At 38.1% G+C, this 16,125-nt stretch overlaps 1 protein-coding gene across 1 annotated transcript; it reads right to left on the bottom strand.

Annotated features, from left to right (window-relative positions):
* Positions 1-5,252: 5,252 nt before the first annotated feature.
* On the bottom strand, positions 5,253-10,360 carry LOC147605671 (pentatricopeptide repeat-containing protein At3g03580-like). Its single transcript, XM_086793668.1, has 5 exons — positions 10,208-10,360; positions 9,707-10,106; positions 9,440-9,614; positions 9,173-9,323; positions 5,253-9,066 (listed from the first exon to the last, which is right to left on the bottom strand). Exons 3-5 carry the CDS (start codon positions 9,492-9,494, stop codon positions 6,252-6,254), a joined length of 3,021 nt encoding a protein of 1,006 aa, XP_086649794.1. The 5' UTR covers positions 9,495-9,614; positions 9,707-10,106; positions 10,208-10,360; the 3' UTR covers positions 5,253-6,251.
* Positions 10,361-16,125: the final 5,765 nt, after the last annotated feature.

Genomic DNA, 16,125 nt, shown 5'->3' with positions numbered 1-16,125 from the left:
GATTCAATTATTCCATGTTTCTATTATGTGTTGATGATTTACTTTTATGAAGCCATAGATTTATGAAGCCATCCTCTCATAGTTTTGTGAAGCCATCCTCTTATAGATTTATATGCAATTGAGGAGAGTTGCAACCCAAGCTTTCTTATTTATATCGGGCGGGGATGCTCGTGTGTATTGTGCCAGTGGGTACGTGCAGTTTGGTACTATGGTGGCATATTTCTCAAGATAACATGGGGATTAATTGATGTAATTTCAATTGATTGTTTAACTAACGTGGATCATGTCTGTGAGAATAGGTAGTGAGATGTGTAAGGGTACTGATTGAGGTATCGCACTATGCAAGGGCACCGATTGAGGTGTCGTAGTATGGATGGTGGATTGAGCAGTGGTGTGAAGCAAAGATCATGTGTTAATTATGATATTGATTATTTTATAGCTTATCATACAGCTAGCGTTTACGTGCATGTGTGCACAAGATAGTTCAATGTGTGAGCAGAAGTGAATTTATAAGCAGTGGTCCATTTATCTATGTTGTTGGGCTATGACTTTATCACATGTAAACATTAGAACTTTAGACAAAGTTATTTATTGTAAAGAAAAAGCCTAAAATTGGAGTAGGTGCTATTTATGGCTCTACGGGGTAAAAATATGAATATGATTTAAATACTATATGTGGGAGGAGAGCCACACACGTCGGCATGGAGATTGTACTCGATGCTTTTGTTCTTGGTGTGGTTGAGTATTTTTATTCTTTATGCTAAGTTATGAAGTGATAATTTTGTTTGTGTTTTTTTTTCATGCTTTTATTTTAGTGAGAAAGCTTACGTAAATTCTTGGAGAAAAGATCATGTTACAAAAGGAGAGAAAATCATTCAGGATATTGAATCTCAACCAAGTGAGCATCTTTTTATGACACAAAAATTTGGTGCCCATTTTGGCTTTGTAATTCTTTTTACCATGTCATTGTAATTGATCTTTGATGTAAAGTTTGAGTAAATAATCCTTTTTGTTGAATTCTTCACCTCTCTTATCATTAGAATTTTAGGCCCTTATTTTCAATACTTGTTTTTTTGCTCCACTTGCTTTGCCATAGCAATGGTAGAGTAAAGTATCCCACCTCATTCTATGCATCAAGATTTAGGCCCACCGTTAACTTGTTTTTTCGCTCCACTTGCTTTGCCATAGCAATGGTAGAGTAAAGTATCCCACCTCATTCTATGCATCAAGATTTAGGCCCACCATTAACTTTCTACTTTTCTCATCTTCTTCTTTAATGATATATTTATGAGTATCATCTTCAATGCATTTCCCCAGAAGTTTGAAGAAATTTATTCCATTCTATCAAGAGGTTCTTTCATCCTCTTGAGGGAAATAAATTCTGGCTTGCGTCTGTTTTCTCCTTACAAATGTGTATATTAATATATATCTAATATTTTGTAGACCTTATAAAATAAAGAAGTTCTTACTAGTTACATGGGCGATTGAAGCTTAAGAGAAAAACCAAGGAGCCTGGTAAGCTTCACAAGGATCTGTCAGATGATAGTTGAATGTTAAGAGATGGTTGCGAGCTATGTGGAAAGCAAGCATCTCATAAAGAGGTATACGGGGCAGCAGTGCATAGCTTAGCTTTAGATGGGGAAAAAATGTGGCATAACATGATGATCGCAGTAGCTCTAAAAAACACATAGGCCGAGGAGGTGGCTAAGGTGGCTCTGATACCATGTTAACATTCATCATGGTGCCAAGATGGAGCATGTGCACAGAGAGCTTAGGGTTTGCTCAATGTCTATTGTAGATGGAGGATAGCCATGGTGAGTGTTCACAGGGGAGAGAGAGAGAGAGAGAGAGAGAGAGAGAGAGATGTGACAAAGGTCAAGAGAGAAACATTGCACAACTCAAATGATACTGCATGTGATGATAGAACCACCCAAGTACATGCTTTTATAGGCATCAAGCCTTTATCTTTTTACCAAAACCTAAATAAGGGTTGTTCACACCCAAAGAGGGTGTTCACACCAACTGACTTCGAAATACGCAACAAGTCTTCTTAAAAATCTTGATTAAAAAAAGATATTAAAAAGCCTTTAAAGATGTCCAAATCTTTACCATAGGTGGGGTTCATGATGCCAAGTAGATTTTGTGTCATAGAATATATACAAAGCCTTACCATATATAGAGTCATGATGCCAAGTAGATTCAAATTTACAAACAATAATAAAACTACATGGAAATCATAAGCAATAATCCAAAATCAAACTTGTAATCTCTCCCACATAAACACCATTGTGTTCATGAAGTTGCATCAAAATATATACACAAAGCAATCTCATAATTCAAAATCAATACACAGATATCTCGTGAACCCCTTTACAAACCCATAGAAGATGTTGGTGACAAAAGCAGAATCAATTGATAACCCATGTTAATGAGAGTATCCATTTGATGACTATAAGTTATCTTTTTATCATTCTTTCATGTGCTAGGTTTCTGAGAGAAGAAGAGGATCTCTGGATCAATTTTCCATATTGCGCTAGATCCAAATTTTGGGAATTCATATAAACCATCATATTGGCATGTTACAAAGAAATTTGGAAGCCTATTCAATATCCAATCCCTCTATCTTTATGACATGATCATGTTACAAAGAAATTTGGAAGGCTATTCGATATCCAATGCCCTCTATCCTTATGACATGTTTATCTTGAAAAAAGCATTATGACCTCCAAAAAGAGACCTCCAAGCTTGTTTGCCACATATGCATAAAATTTCACTTTGGTGTATTTGAAGATACACAAAATATTATGGTATTTAGTGTTTCTCCAACCCATCATAAGACACTTGATATATCATATCCATTGTCTTTGCCATTTGTCTAGAAGATGCTATCTCAAATTGAATATAGTAAGACCCTCAAAAAATGCTTTAAACTTGCATCCCGCAATAATTCACAAGATTTTCTTTTTAGGATTACCATAGAAGGTGTCAATGATGAAAAGCAAAATAGATGATGACAAATCTCCATTAAGATTTCCATTTAATGTTTTAAAATTATCTTGATAGCCATTTCTCATTGCATCATATGTTCAAGAGTGGAAGAATCTCCAAAAGCTAATGTACATATACTTGGTCCCACGTTCAATCATGCAAAAGTAACCACTTTTAGGTATGCTCATAGATATCAAAGTATCATAGAATCTGTGCACATATACTTGGTCCCATATAAATCACCTAATCCTCCTCTTAGTCTTGATTTATTAACTTAATGCTTATTGCCATACTAGGGGACAATTCCTTTTGTGTTGCTCAAAGTTGTAAATGCATTAATTAAACTAGCGCCCATTTGATTGATCAATGCCAAAAATGGAGAGTATCAAATTTTTTTAAATGCTTAGAGAAACTAATGAAACCTTAGAGAATATATTTATAGAACATGAAAAATGTAATTGAAAACTCTGAGAAAATCTTTACTAAACACAGAATATTTCCCTATAATTAATTGGAAAGGCCGAAAAAGATAGTGCTAAGATGAAGCTACAAACCCTTGCTATATAATGATTGACTTTTGAACGATACCCTAGCTCTGATGATTAGGCACTCAGAACCTAGGTGGGCTTGTTATTAATATTATCTGTACTTTTTAAAGCAAGCTGGGGGACTTGATTTTAATAGATTAAGTATAAGCAAGGGTTTTAACCCAAAATAATCACTAGATGTAGTTCTATTAATTAATTTCTCTTGGCAGACATGACCCATGGGGCACAAGGCACACTATGGATTCTCTCTTGTAAGTTGTAGATGGTGTTCAACCAATTACATTGTTAGGCACTAAGAGCACATCTTGCTCTTAAGGATACATTGATATGATGTGGATCACTTATGGCCCCTTGGATCAATCCTGAATTCTTGCATCCTACCATGGCCACATTAAGAACTTGCAACCACATGATTCTAGCATGATGATGGGCAGCAGATCTGAAACACACATAGAGGAGGTGGCTAAGGTGGCTCTGATACTACGTTGGCATTCATGGGTCCAGGATGGAGCATGTGCACAAAGAGCTTACGGTTTGTTGAATGGCTATGGTGGATGGAGGATAGCCATGGTGAGTGTGCAAGAGGAGAGAGAGAGAGATGACCAAAGCTCAAGAGAGAAACATTGCACAACTCAAATGATACTCCATGTTATGATAAAACCACCCAAGTACATGCTTTTAAGCATGACCAAAACCTAAATAAGGGTTGTTCACACCCAAAGAGGGTATTCACACCAACGAACTCCGAAATACCCAACAAGTCTTTCTCAAAATATTGATTTTAAAAAAATCTTCCAAAAGATATTAAAAAGACTTCAAATCTTTACCATAGGTGAGGTTAATGCTGGCAAGTAGATTTTGTGTCATAGAGAATATAGAAAGCCTTACCATAAATGAAGTCATGATGCCAAGTACATTCAATTTTAGGAACAATAATAAAACCACATGGAAATCAGAAGCAATGATTCACAAGCTTTTCTTTTAAGTATTACCATAGAAAATGTCAATCTTGCCAATAGAGCCACAGCCTAGCGGTAAGGTGTTCCAAGTCCTATGTAGGAGGTGCTGGGTTTAAAACCTGCTCGCTGTCGACAACGGCACGAAAGCACACTCGCACACGAGCACAAAAAAGAAAAAGAAAATGTCAATCATGAAAAAGCAAAAAAGATGATAGCAAATCTCCATTAGGATTTCCATTTGATGTTTAAAAATTATCTTGATAACCATTATTCATTGCATCACATTTTCAAGAGTAGAAGAATTTCCAAAGAAGATTATGTACATGTACTTGGTCCCACTTTTAATCATCCAAAAGTTAAAACATTTACTTAAAATTGAGTTCCTTTACCTTCCATTCGGCTCATTCAGAGTTCACTTACTCATATCACCTAATCCTCCTCTTAGTCTTGATTCGTTAACTTAAGGTTTATTTTCTTAACTAGGGACAAGCATGGACACAACCCACAATGACAGATTGTGAGCACGTGCATCAATGCCAAAAATGGAAGACACCATTTTTTTATGCTTAGAGAAACTGATGAAACCTTTGAGAATATAATCATAGAACATGAAAATGTAATTGAAACCTCTGAGAAAATCTTTACTAAACACAAACTACTCCCCTATAATTAATTGAAATGGTTGGCTTTTGAAGATACCCTAGCCCTGATTAGGCAATCAGAACCTAGATGGGCTTGTTATTAATATTATCTGTACTTTTTAAAGCAAGTTGGGGGACTTGATTTCAATAGATTAAGTATAAGCAAGGGTTTTAACCCAAAATAATCACTAGAGGTAGACATGACCCATCAGGCACAAGGCACACTATGGATTCTCTCTTGTAAGTTGTAGATGGTGTGTGCCCAATTGTATTGTTAAAAGCACTAAGAGCACATCTTGCTGGTAGCTGTTCACGGTGGTGGCCTATCTGCATTTGTGCACTTCTTCAACTGGCAGCATTCCTTCTAAGAAGTTTTACTCTTCACCTTTACCTTCAACGCAGACTGACAACATGCTTGCAAAGGTGTTTGCCTCATGCTTACTTTTATCTTGCTAGACTTCATCAAGTATTGGTGCAACTCATGCTTACATTTACTCGGGCACCATAAGGCATAAAGCTAATTATGTTGCAAGTTCTTAATGTGGCCATGGTAGGATTCAAGAATTTGGGATTGATCCAAGTGTCATAAGGGATCCATAGCATATGAATGTATCCTTAAGAGGCTCTAAGATTGAAGGCTATTGCTGCAGGACTCAAACAAGAAAACCAACAGCTCTTTTTTTTCCGCATACCATCAAAATATAAAGAGCCCTCTCCAATCTAAGCCCCATCCACCATGGCAAAGCCCAATTGAGGTAACCAGGAGATAGGACCAGCTCTCACTTCAACTGTTTACACACCAATTTATCGCCGCTCTAAGTGATAGCACCAACTGGGTCATTGTAGAAATTCCTACCGGTCCTGCCTCTTCATTGGAGCCATGACATCAAGATTTTAAGGCTAGAATCATCAGGTGCCCAGGTTTCATGGGCCAAGAATGTATTCAAAGCAAAGAAGACCACCCACAGCATCAAGGGGATCTGATAACCATGCCTGGCTTCCATGTTTGCACATGTTTTGGAGAAACGTACCCCTTAATGGCTGTGAAACCGTCTTCCATCACCTCTGCGGCCTGCCAAAGCCCAGATTATGAGGGTAATTCTGTCTCTCTCCACTCAACCTCCCCATTGAGGTGGATAACTTTCCTCCAATCCAGTTCTTGGAGTTGAGAGGTTTCCTCCACTGTACATGTTACATGGGCACAAACCATGCTGGAAGCGGTGTACACGGCATGCATCAACTACAATTATCTCTCGCCTTTCAGCCTTGGATATGAACTCAGTGTCAGAGTGACAAACAGCACACATCCGGAGGTTCTTTGATATTCGAATAGTTGTGCCTTGGGATGTATAAAGAAGCCCAAAAGATAGAGCCAGTTTTTCACAATGTCCACACAAGTCATCTTCCCCCCTCTCCCCTGATACTGGATCTAAGTCTGGATCAAAGTGTGACCTGTGTCCCTCCATCCTCATTTGCATGTTTAACACCTTGAGCTTTGCATAGATCTCATCAGTTTTCTGGTGGTCTTTGTCACCTACAACAAAACTATGGATCACTTTGTCAACCTCGATATAAGCTTTCCCTGGCTTCTTCCAACCATTTGCAAGCAACCTTAGCTCATCTATCTTCTTCCCATACCCTTTCATGCCACCAGAGGAATAGATGTTTGACATGAGTACGTACCCAGCAACATTTCCCTTATCCAATGTGACAACTTGATTAAAACACTGTCTTCCAAGATCCACATCAACATGCATTCTACACGAGGTGAGCAAAGACATCCATCCCACAATGTTAGAACCAAAAGGGATAGTTTCAAGCAAATCTTTTGCCTCAATTAAGAGGTTTGCATTCCCTAGAAGATCAACCATACAGTTGAAGTGTTCAAGTCTAGGGGTGATGCCATACGTCTCTCTCATTGCCTTGAAGTGTAGACAGCCTTCGTGTACTCGACAAGTATGGCTACATGCTGAGAGAATGCAAAGGAATGTCACTGCATCTGGCTTCACACCTGCTACTTGCATAGCCTCAAAATACCGAAAGGCCATCTGATAATTGCTGTGCTGTGCATACCCACTAATCATGGCACACCAAACCGCGGCATCATGTTTGGGCAATCTATGAAACACCATGTGTGCCTCTTCAAGACACCCGCATTTAGCATACATGTCGATAAGTGCACTGCCAATATATCTATCTAAGTTAAACCCACTATGGGCTATCTGGGCATGAAATTGTCTACCATGCTCCAAGGCCACTATGCTTGAGCAAACTTTCAACAGTGTGATAAACGTAACCATGTTTGGCTCTACACCCTCATTTCGCATTGCTGCATAATGCTGGAGGGCGTCTTGACCTTCTTGGTGCTGGGCACATCCCGCTATCAATGTGCTCCAAGACACAACATCTCGATTGGGAAGTTTGTTGAACACTTTATATGCACCTTGGAGGCTCCCACATTTAGCGTACATGTCAATGAGCGCATTACCGACATATGTGTCCAACTCAAGACCAATTTCAATAAAATTCACATGGATTTGCCTGCCCTGCTCCAAAGACGATATGTTCGAGCATGCTTTCAGGATGGAAACCAGTGTGTAATCATTTGGCTCTACACCCTCCCGTTTCATTTGCTCGAAATGTTGAAAAGCCTCCTGTTCATGCCCATATTGGGAAAACCCTGATATTAATGCACTCCAAGTCACCACGTTTTGCTTGGGCAAACTGTCAAACACTGCTTGGGCGTCCCTAAGGCGCCCACATTTGATGTACATGTCAATTAGGCTGCTGCCAACATAAACATCCAACTGAAACTCATTTTCAACCAGCAAAGAATGAATCTGCATACCTTGTTTCAGGGCTCCCAGGGCAACACATGCTTTCAAGACACAAACAAAGGTCACCAGGTTGGGCTGGACACCTTCCTGCTGCATTTGCTCAAAAAGCTTAAAAGCATCTTGGCCATGCCCATGTTGGCAATAACCTGCAATCAAAGCACTCCATGCAACAGTGTCTCTCTTGTGCAATCTGTTAAACACCATGTTCGCATCTGTGAGGCTTGCGCACTTGACATACATGTCGATAAGGCTATTGCCAACAATGACATCTGACTCCACTCCATATCCAACAATGTGGGTGTGAACCTGCCTGCCAGCCTCTACATGTGAACACGCTTTCAGAATGGAGGCAAACGTTATGAGGTTTGGTTTCATGCCCTCACCTTGCATATGCTCAAATAAAGCAAGAGCTTCCTCACCATGCCCATGCTGAGTGTATCCTGCAATTAAGACACTCCATGTGACGACGTTTCGCTCGGGCAATTTGTCAAAAATCATACAAGCTTTCTCAAGGTTTCCACATTTTGCATACATGTCAATGAGGGTGCTGCCCACATAGACTTCCGAATCGAACCCACTCTTGACAATATTCAAGTGAACCCAATGGCCCTGCTCCATGTTTCCTATGCCTGAGCATGCCTTCAAGACAGCCACGAAGATGTGCCCATCAGGTTCCACGCCTGATTCCTGCATTTCATAATAGAAATGGATAGCTTGTTCATTCTTTCCCATGTTGGCATGGGCTAAGATGATGGCACTCCATGAGAAAACATTCGGATTTGATAGCTTCCTGAACACTTGTTTGGCTTCCAGCAAACACCCAAAAAAGCCAAACATGCGGATCAGGTGGCTACCGATAAAGGCATCTGATTCCAACCCACATGTCTTTATGATATACTGCATATCATGCCCAGCTGCCAAGTCATTCTCATTAATGCACCATTGCAGAAGTTGAAAAAGACTATTGCTTGGAATGCAGACTCCTTCCTGAGCCATATCCATCGCTTCCTGCAGTGCCTGCTTAAGCTGCCCCTCGATACATACTTTACTCAAAGCTTCAAAGGATGCAACGGATGGGTCCTTCCACGTCATCCTGAACAAGTAGGATAAAAAGACAGCCCAGAGAAAATTTGCAATATGTTACTAAGGTAATAGATACTTCTGTGATATCTATATGCAGCATAAACAAAGTTATTTACCTGTGCTGATTAGTAAAGACCAGCCTGGCCTCATAATTGGCTTGAACTTGGTGACTTGTTCCTAACAAAGGGGGCCTCCAATCACTCTCAACACACGCAGCGTCATTAGCCAGGCCCCTCACAAAGCCGGGGTAGGTCCAACACTCATCAACTGAGAGACAACATTCAAGGATTATAATGCATTATGGAGATACCTTTGGAAGGAGCCAATGTCCAAGAGGGAGGTTCAAAACTCTTCACAATCATTGCAAAGCTAGAGAAATTCACCTTGTCTGGAATTTGATCCAGCCAGCATAAAGGGGCTTTGGAGGACTTCTGCCATGTGCTTCAGTCATCAAATTCTTCTGCTTCCCGGATCAAAGATTACCTAATTACTGAGATGAGTTCCAAATGGTACTTGGATACAAAGGTTTAGTATGAAGGCAGCTCATTGCGGGCAACCCTGATCAGCAAATGCCGATAACGCATGTTTGGAAACACGAATAGGAGGGCAGTCATATGAGTATTACAGACATATCCTGTTGAGATTCTGACCTGCAAGAGCGCTTTCTTGAGACTTCGTCGTGATCCAGAACACCTAGAGGGAAGGAATTGAGGTCAACTCTCATCGAGACTATCCTGGTGCTCGGAGGGAAGGATTTGGATTCAAGCTTGGGTACAACACATGCTCTAGCTGATGCTATCAGGTTCCTCATTGGCAAACACCATCTACACAATCTAGCTCTTTAACTAGAGGATGACCCATCACCACCATGATGAGTGAAGGGCCTCAACTCTCAGCTTACTGGAGGATGGCCCATTACCATCATCATGATGTGGACGACCCATCACCATGATATGGTTTGAAGAGTTACAGGAGTGAAGGGCTTCAACTCTAAGCTTACTAGAGGATGAACCATCAACATGATGTGAATTCGAGTGTGACGAGCTTCAACTGCAATTGAAAAACAGAATGAGATTTGGAGAGGAAAAAACATGAAAAGCATCATCAGCTGACAGATAAGAAAGAGCAGGTCTGCGAAATTGTAGACGAACCCAAGATTCCTCTATCATACGTCGTTGGCTCCTTCGCTCGCTTCTCCATGTCTGGCCATGGGGTAATTCGTAGGCTCGTCAGTGGACCAATGTCACACCGGTTGAGAAATTGATATGCCTTTTCTCATTATGTAGTAGTACTGAAGGCACATATCAAAGTAGATTAGATTATAGGTAGTCTTTAAATTAAGGGTTACACTTCCCTACTTTATTAAATTATATAAAGGCACATATGACCCGCGCGTTGCTCCGTCTTTAAAAGACATTAAGAAGCGAAACGTAGGAATGGAAACCCCAATACAAAGGGTCAATTGAAGGGATTTTTTTTTCTTACTTTTTAGAAACCCAGGATTTCTTTTTGAATACAAAGGGTCAATTGGAATACAAAGGGTCAATGGAAGGGATTTTTTCCTCTTATTTTTTAGAAATCGAGGATTTTTTTTCTCTCTCCTCTCCTTGTGCCTTGGTTGTCCATGATTAATATTGAAATACAAAGGGTCAATGGAAGGGATTTTTTCCTCTTATCAAGGATTTCTTTTTTCTCTCCTCTCCTTGTGCCTTGGTTGTCCATGGTTAATAGATAGATAGATACTAGTATACGTATTCATGTACTAGTACATATTATATACTATATACCTTGTAGCATATAGTATATAGTATGTACTACGTAATATGTATAGTTTTAATGAGTTATGACTTATGAGTCATGGCTCCTCATTCATGCCATAGTTCAAACTTGGGAATGCCATTTTTCTTTTCACAATTCAAGGCTAACTCGACATCAGAGTTGTTGAAGTCTAAAATCTTTTCAAAACCATTTGATAAAACCCTCAATGGTAATAACATAGGTATTGATGCCAAGGTTGTTATTTCTAACAAGCTAATAAAGTGATTCAAAGAAGTGTTTCACGTGCAACGAGATTGAACATATTGAATCAAAACTGTCCATGGAGGTCAAAGAATATTTCACTTGGGATAAATATGATCGATGATGGACGAAGAAGAATACCCCTACTACGACGAGTATTCTGACTCCTAAGGTAACATACTAATTTTATTTGATTATTTTTTATGATAAATTGTATTTAATACTTTTTTTAAATTTCAAGGAGAGTTTTTATGCATCAAAAGTAGAAATTCTTGGAGGAACTTGCCCTTCCATCTTGAACTATGCTTTATGAAATTTTCACTACGTATTAGTCTTGTGGTATTGGACACAAAAATTAATCCTGTGTGAATGATTTCAATGCATACTTATCTCTAGATTTATGTGGGATAATTTTTGATGGTATGGGACACTATATGTCATGATTAGAGAAGATACTAGAATTTGTATATTGTAAGACATTGATCTCCTTTGCTCGTAAATAAGCAAACATGCAACTGAGGTTAGTTAGTGTTTCTAATCTTTTGAAAATTTACGAAAAAATATTTTTTTTAAATCTTTTATGAAGAGAGAGAGAGAGAGAGAGAGAGAGAGAGAGAGAGAGAGAGAAGAGTAGTAGTAGTAGTAGTAGTAGTAGTAGTAGTAGACTTTGATTAGATTTTCTTTTCATTGACTGGAGAAATGTGTCCTTAGCAAAAGAACACTATTCAACTTGCCTCGGTTTACTCAATAAGAGGCACGCTCTAAGAAGAGGTGATTATCTAAATATGGACAGTTAAATGGAGCTTAGCAAGATAGAGTATCAATTAAGGAAGAATTAGATGCACCTGGGTTAGAGAAGGATCTTGAGATAGAGCATCGTAGGCAAGATAGAGTATAAATTAAGGAAGAATTAGATACACCTGGGTTAGAGAAGGATCTTTAGATAGAGTATAAATTAAGGAAGAATTAGATACACCTGGGTTAGAGAAGGATCTTTAGATAGAGCATTGTAGATAGGCTTGGAAAGAGGCTTGGACTATCACATTTGAGTGGGTCTATTTTGAAAACTTTGTTGCTAAGATATTATGTAAATATTACAAAAAAAGTCATTCGCTCCCTACGTGAATTTGGAAAATCAGGTTCTATTAATGTCGTGTAACATAATACTCTTACTCAGCATGTAAAAACAAGGGCACATGAAGATGTGAAATACATATATGGGGTCAAAAGGGTCTCAATAGGGGATGGGATGGGATGAAAATACATCAAAATGGGATGGGATAAATAGATTAAAGTATGTAATTGATCAAGCTACTCTTAATCTTTTCATACATTAGCATATCATGCTGTAAAAGATTAAGCTACTCTTAATCTTTTTGTGTAGCAGCATACCATGTTGCAAAAGATGACCTATCAGTATACCATGTTACAAAAGATGACCTATCAGTATACCATGTTACAAAAGATGACATGTCTTTCACATCAAATATCCAGTAGTGTTACATCTGCATAAATACACATTAGTAGAAGTTGGATCAACATAATATAAACCACTGAATTGCAAAAAGAAGTGGAGAGAAAATAATATTAATGCTTGCAAACTTAATTACAAACTGATGGCGTCCCACCCACCCACCCATGCACTCCAGGTAAGTAGCTTTGATGGTGATCTAGACAGACTTTGGATGGAGGATGTATTGCTTACAAGAGTGATTGAATGCAATGAACTCGATGATGAATTAATGATACTAAACTAGTCTATACATAGTACCTAGGGTCGGCATAGATGTGTTGGCCAACCCACAACTTGGTCCAAAATGACCAACTGACCATATCATCCAATTGGGACCATATTAGACCACAACATAGTCTTGTAGGGACTTTATGCATAAGTGAGTGGTGGGGTTGTGGGGACTGGGTGCCTAGGTGCTAACCACAATGGTTACTTGTCATAAAGGGGGACTTATAAAATAGATCACACTCCCAAGAAGGGGTGGAACAAATGGTTTTCTAATGACAACTTCTATCCCATTGCAAATATCAATTTATGACACATGATTTGTCACAATGATAAGGCATATGCAATGTTTGTCAATTGTGTAAGTGAGGCATTCTTGCAACAACTTCTTTAAATGATGAAGGCTTTTACCTACTCTAGTCTTATGCTAGATGAGTCAACCGACATCAGTCTTACTCAACATCTCATCGCATATGCCTCAAGGACTTTCAACTTGTAACTATCTTTTTAGGCTTGCTCAAAATACAAGGTGGAACTACTAGCCATTTGTATGAATCTTGTAAATCTTCTTGTTACAGCTTTGTCTTGATGTTTGCAACTTGGTTTTTTTGGGCGCCAATGGTGCCTCAACCATGATCGGACATGCAAATAGGCTAGTTGGACATATGAAATGAGTTAGTCCATACATCACATCAATTCACTACATTTCTCATAGGGAAAGTCTTTGATTGCTTTGGTATGTAGTAAAAAGGTCAGCAAATTAATAAGACTATGAATGAGATAGCTCGAAATTTCTCTAGAAGTGCCTTGAAAAGTTCTTCATTGAAGAACCTAGAGTTAGAGTTTGGTTGTGCTGATTTGCATATGAGTCGCATCCACCACAAAGTGAGAAAGTTGAGCAAATCTTCTGCCATTCATAAAGTATGTGAATCCTATGAGCCTTTTCTTATGTTTCTAAAATCTAATAATGCATATTTTATACGAGAGTGAGCAACTTGCAGTTTATTTATAGACATTCATTCCATGACCAATATCCTTGAGAGGTTGGCTATACTTGACGAAACATTTCAAAGCACTTTTGTTGATATATCAACTATAGTTGGGCTTATAAAAATAGAGATATGCCTAATTCATGTGTAATTGATTGAGAATCTAGATATAGATATCAATGCTTCTACATGTAATGGTATGGGGTATCACATAATTCCCAACCATGGGCCTCCTGAGGGTTTAGCTTATTGCCCTTAATGGTAATAAGTATAGATCTGTTTTGATTCAAAGCCATTGAATTTCAAAAAACTTCTCAAATTTGAAATCTTAATGGCACTGACATGGAGAAAGCCATTGAACTTCAAAAAACTTCTCAAATTTGGTGATTCATAATTTTTTTGAAAGATTTTCAGACAAAGATCTCATACGGTGCTTCAAAGCTTGTACCTTTCAAAAAGGTGAAAAGTTCAAGAATTATGGTATTGTTGAGATTGACACATTAGACTCTTGTTTTATGATGAGTCAAAGTTGATGGGAAGTGCAGAGGAAGTTGTTCCTCTTATTGACAAGATGCTTGCAAGTCAAAAGAGAATACCAATGCAGAGAGGATTTTGTTCCTCTTACAAGATGCAAGTCAAAAGAGAATACCAATATTTCAAGGCCCAAGCACCTTACGAATGGGATGAATGTAGTTTGTGGGACATTTGGGTATCTATTGGTAGAAATCTAACCACGTGGGCCAAATATCCCATGTTGCTTAGATTGGCACATATTTCCATGCTCCAATGTGCTAGTACAACTGCATGTGCTCCAATGTGCTAATACAACTGCATGTGAAAAGGGTTTCAACATTTAAAACATTATCAAGTCAAAGCTTTAAAAATCTTTGAGTTCAAGAAGTTTGGATTCACTTATGTGTGTGTCAATTAAATGCTCTCCTCTTGTTGATTATGATTTTAGTATTGACATTGATTTATGGAGAAGTAGTGCTAAAACCAACAATTGCCATATATATATTGAAAGCATAAGGTATGCTTCATAAACTTTTGAGATATTTATTAGTAAATATCACAAGTGGTAGGGTTATTAGACTTTATTTATTTACGAAGTAGGGTTGATGGGATTCAATGAGGTTAAAGTTATTTTGGTGGTAATGGTAAGTTTTTTTTCAAAAGACCCTTGTTCTTCATGTAGAGTGAAAATCTTAGTTATGTGCACTCTATAGTTAGTCATGGCTAACTTTTTAGCTATTTATCTTTTGATGTTCAGGCTATTTTGGAAAGGAATGTGCTACACTAGTTCTTGTAAATCTATCTACCATGATATCCGCAAAATAGTATAGCAACTAATGCTATATATACTTCACATCACATATCCTAAAAATAGTATAGCAACTACTGCTATGTATATACTCTCTATATACTCCATGTAGATAAAGTTCACATATGCTTGTTTTGAAGAGAATGAATGGCAATATTTTTTGTTAACTACTATAAAAATGTTAACCATGTTTAATAGATTAAGCTAGAATATGCATGTCTTTGAAAATCTTACATTATTGATAGCTTTCAAGTACTTTAAAGGAGAAGCATCATATGCTTGCAATGGAGATAGCTTTCGAGTACTTTAAAGGAGAAGTATCATATGCTTGCAATGGAGATAGCTTTCGAGTACTTTAAAGGAGAAGTATATTAGCTTTATACTTGTTTATGTAGCCATATTCTTCATGCTTATGTAATATCTCAATGGTAAATCCTCTTATCTTGTCTTCATCAAACATTCTAAAATTATGACCTATCTCTTGTCTTAAATTTTAAGTCAAGGTCATAAGTATGTATACTAGAGTCAAACAAAGCTTTGTCTTGTAGTATAACTTAATTTGAAGGTCATAAGTCCGTGTGCTTGAGTGTACGCATGGGAAGTGGGGCCTATGGGTTGGTGCTATACCATATGGGCATATAATGGACATTGCCACATGCTTACATCATGGACGTGCATGTAAGCTATAGCCATTGCCATCATGCAAGCCTTACAAGGCAACATGGTGATTCCTCTCTTATTTTATTTTATATGCTATCTAGTCTTTAAGTTCTATGTTTATAAGTAATTTGGTAAGTTCATTTATCAATATGAACTTATGTATACATTGTTTTGTGTGTAGGGACACGGTTCTCTCAATCAATACTCGCATAGCACATAACTCTCAAAGCTAAGAGATAATTTAAATTTGATGTGAATCTTTACATCACGAGGTCTCTCATCATGTAAGCATATGGCACTCATATGTTTTCAACAATAGCCTACTTCTAGATGCATCATCCA

This window comes from Cibotium barometz, chromosome 59 (genome assembly GCF_041138505.1).
Source record: "Cibotium barometz isolate CiBa-2024 chromosome 59, ASM4113850v1, whole genome shotgun sequence".
NCBI lineage: Eukaryota > Viridiplantae > Streptophyta > Polypodiopsida > Cyatheales > Cibotiaceae > Cibotium > Cibotium barometz.
Note: the sequence above shows the minus strand (reverse complement) of the source record. Positions and strands in the feature narration are given on the sequence as shown.

Excerpts from the sequence above, each read along its gene's own strand:
- LOC147605671 (XM_086793668.1), bottom strand. The coding sequence starts at position 9,494 with ATGGCAGAAGTCCTCCAAAGCCCCTTTATGCTGGCTGGATCAAATTCC. Across the intron at positions 9,324-9,439 it reads TGGATCAAATTCCAGACAAG|TTGATGAGTGTTGGACCTAC; the intron begins GTGAATTTCTCT and ends GTTGTCTCTCAG. Across the intron at positions 9,067-9,172 it reads GTCTTTACTAATCAGCACAG|GATGACGTGGAAGGACCCAT; the intron begins GTAAATAACTTT and ends CTACTTGTTCAG.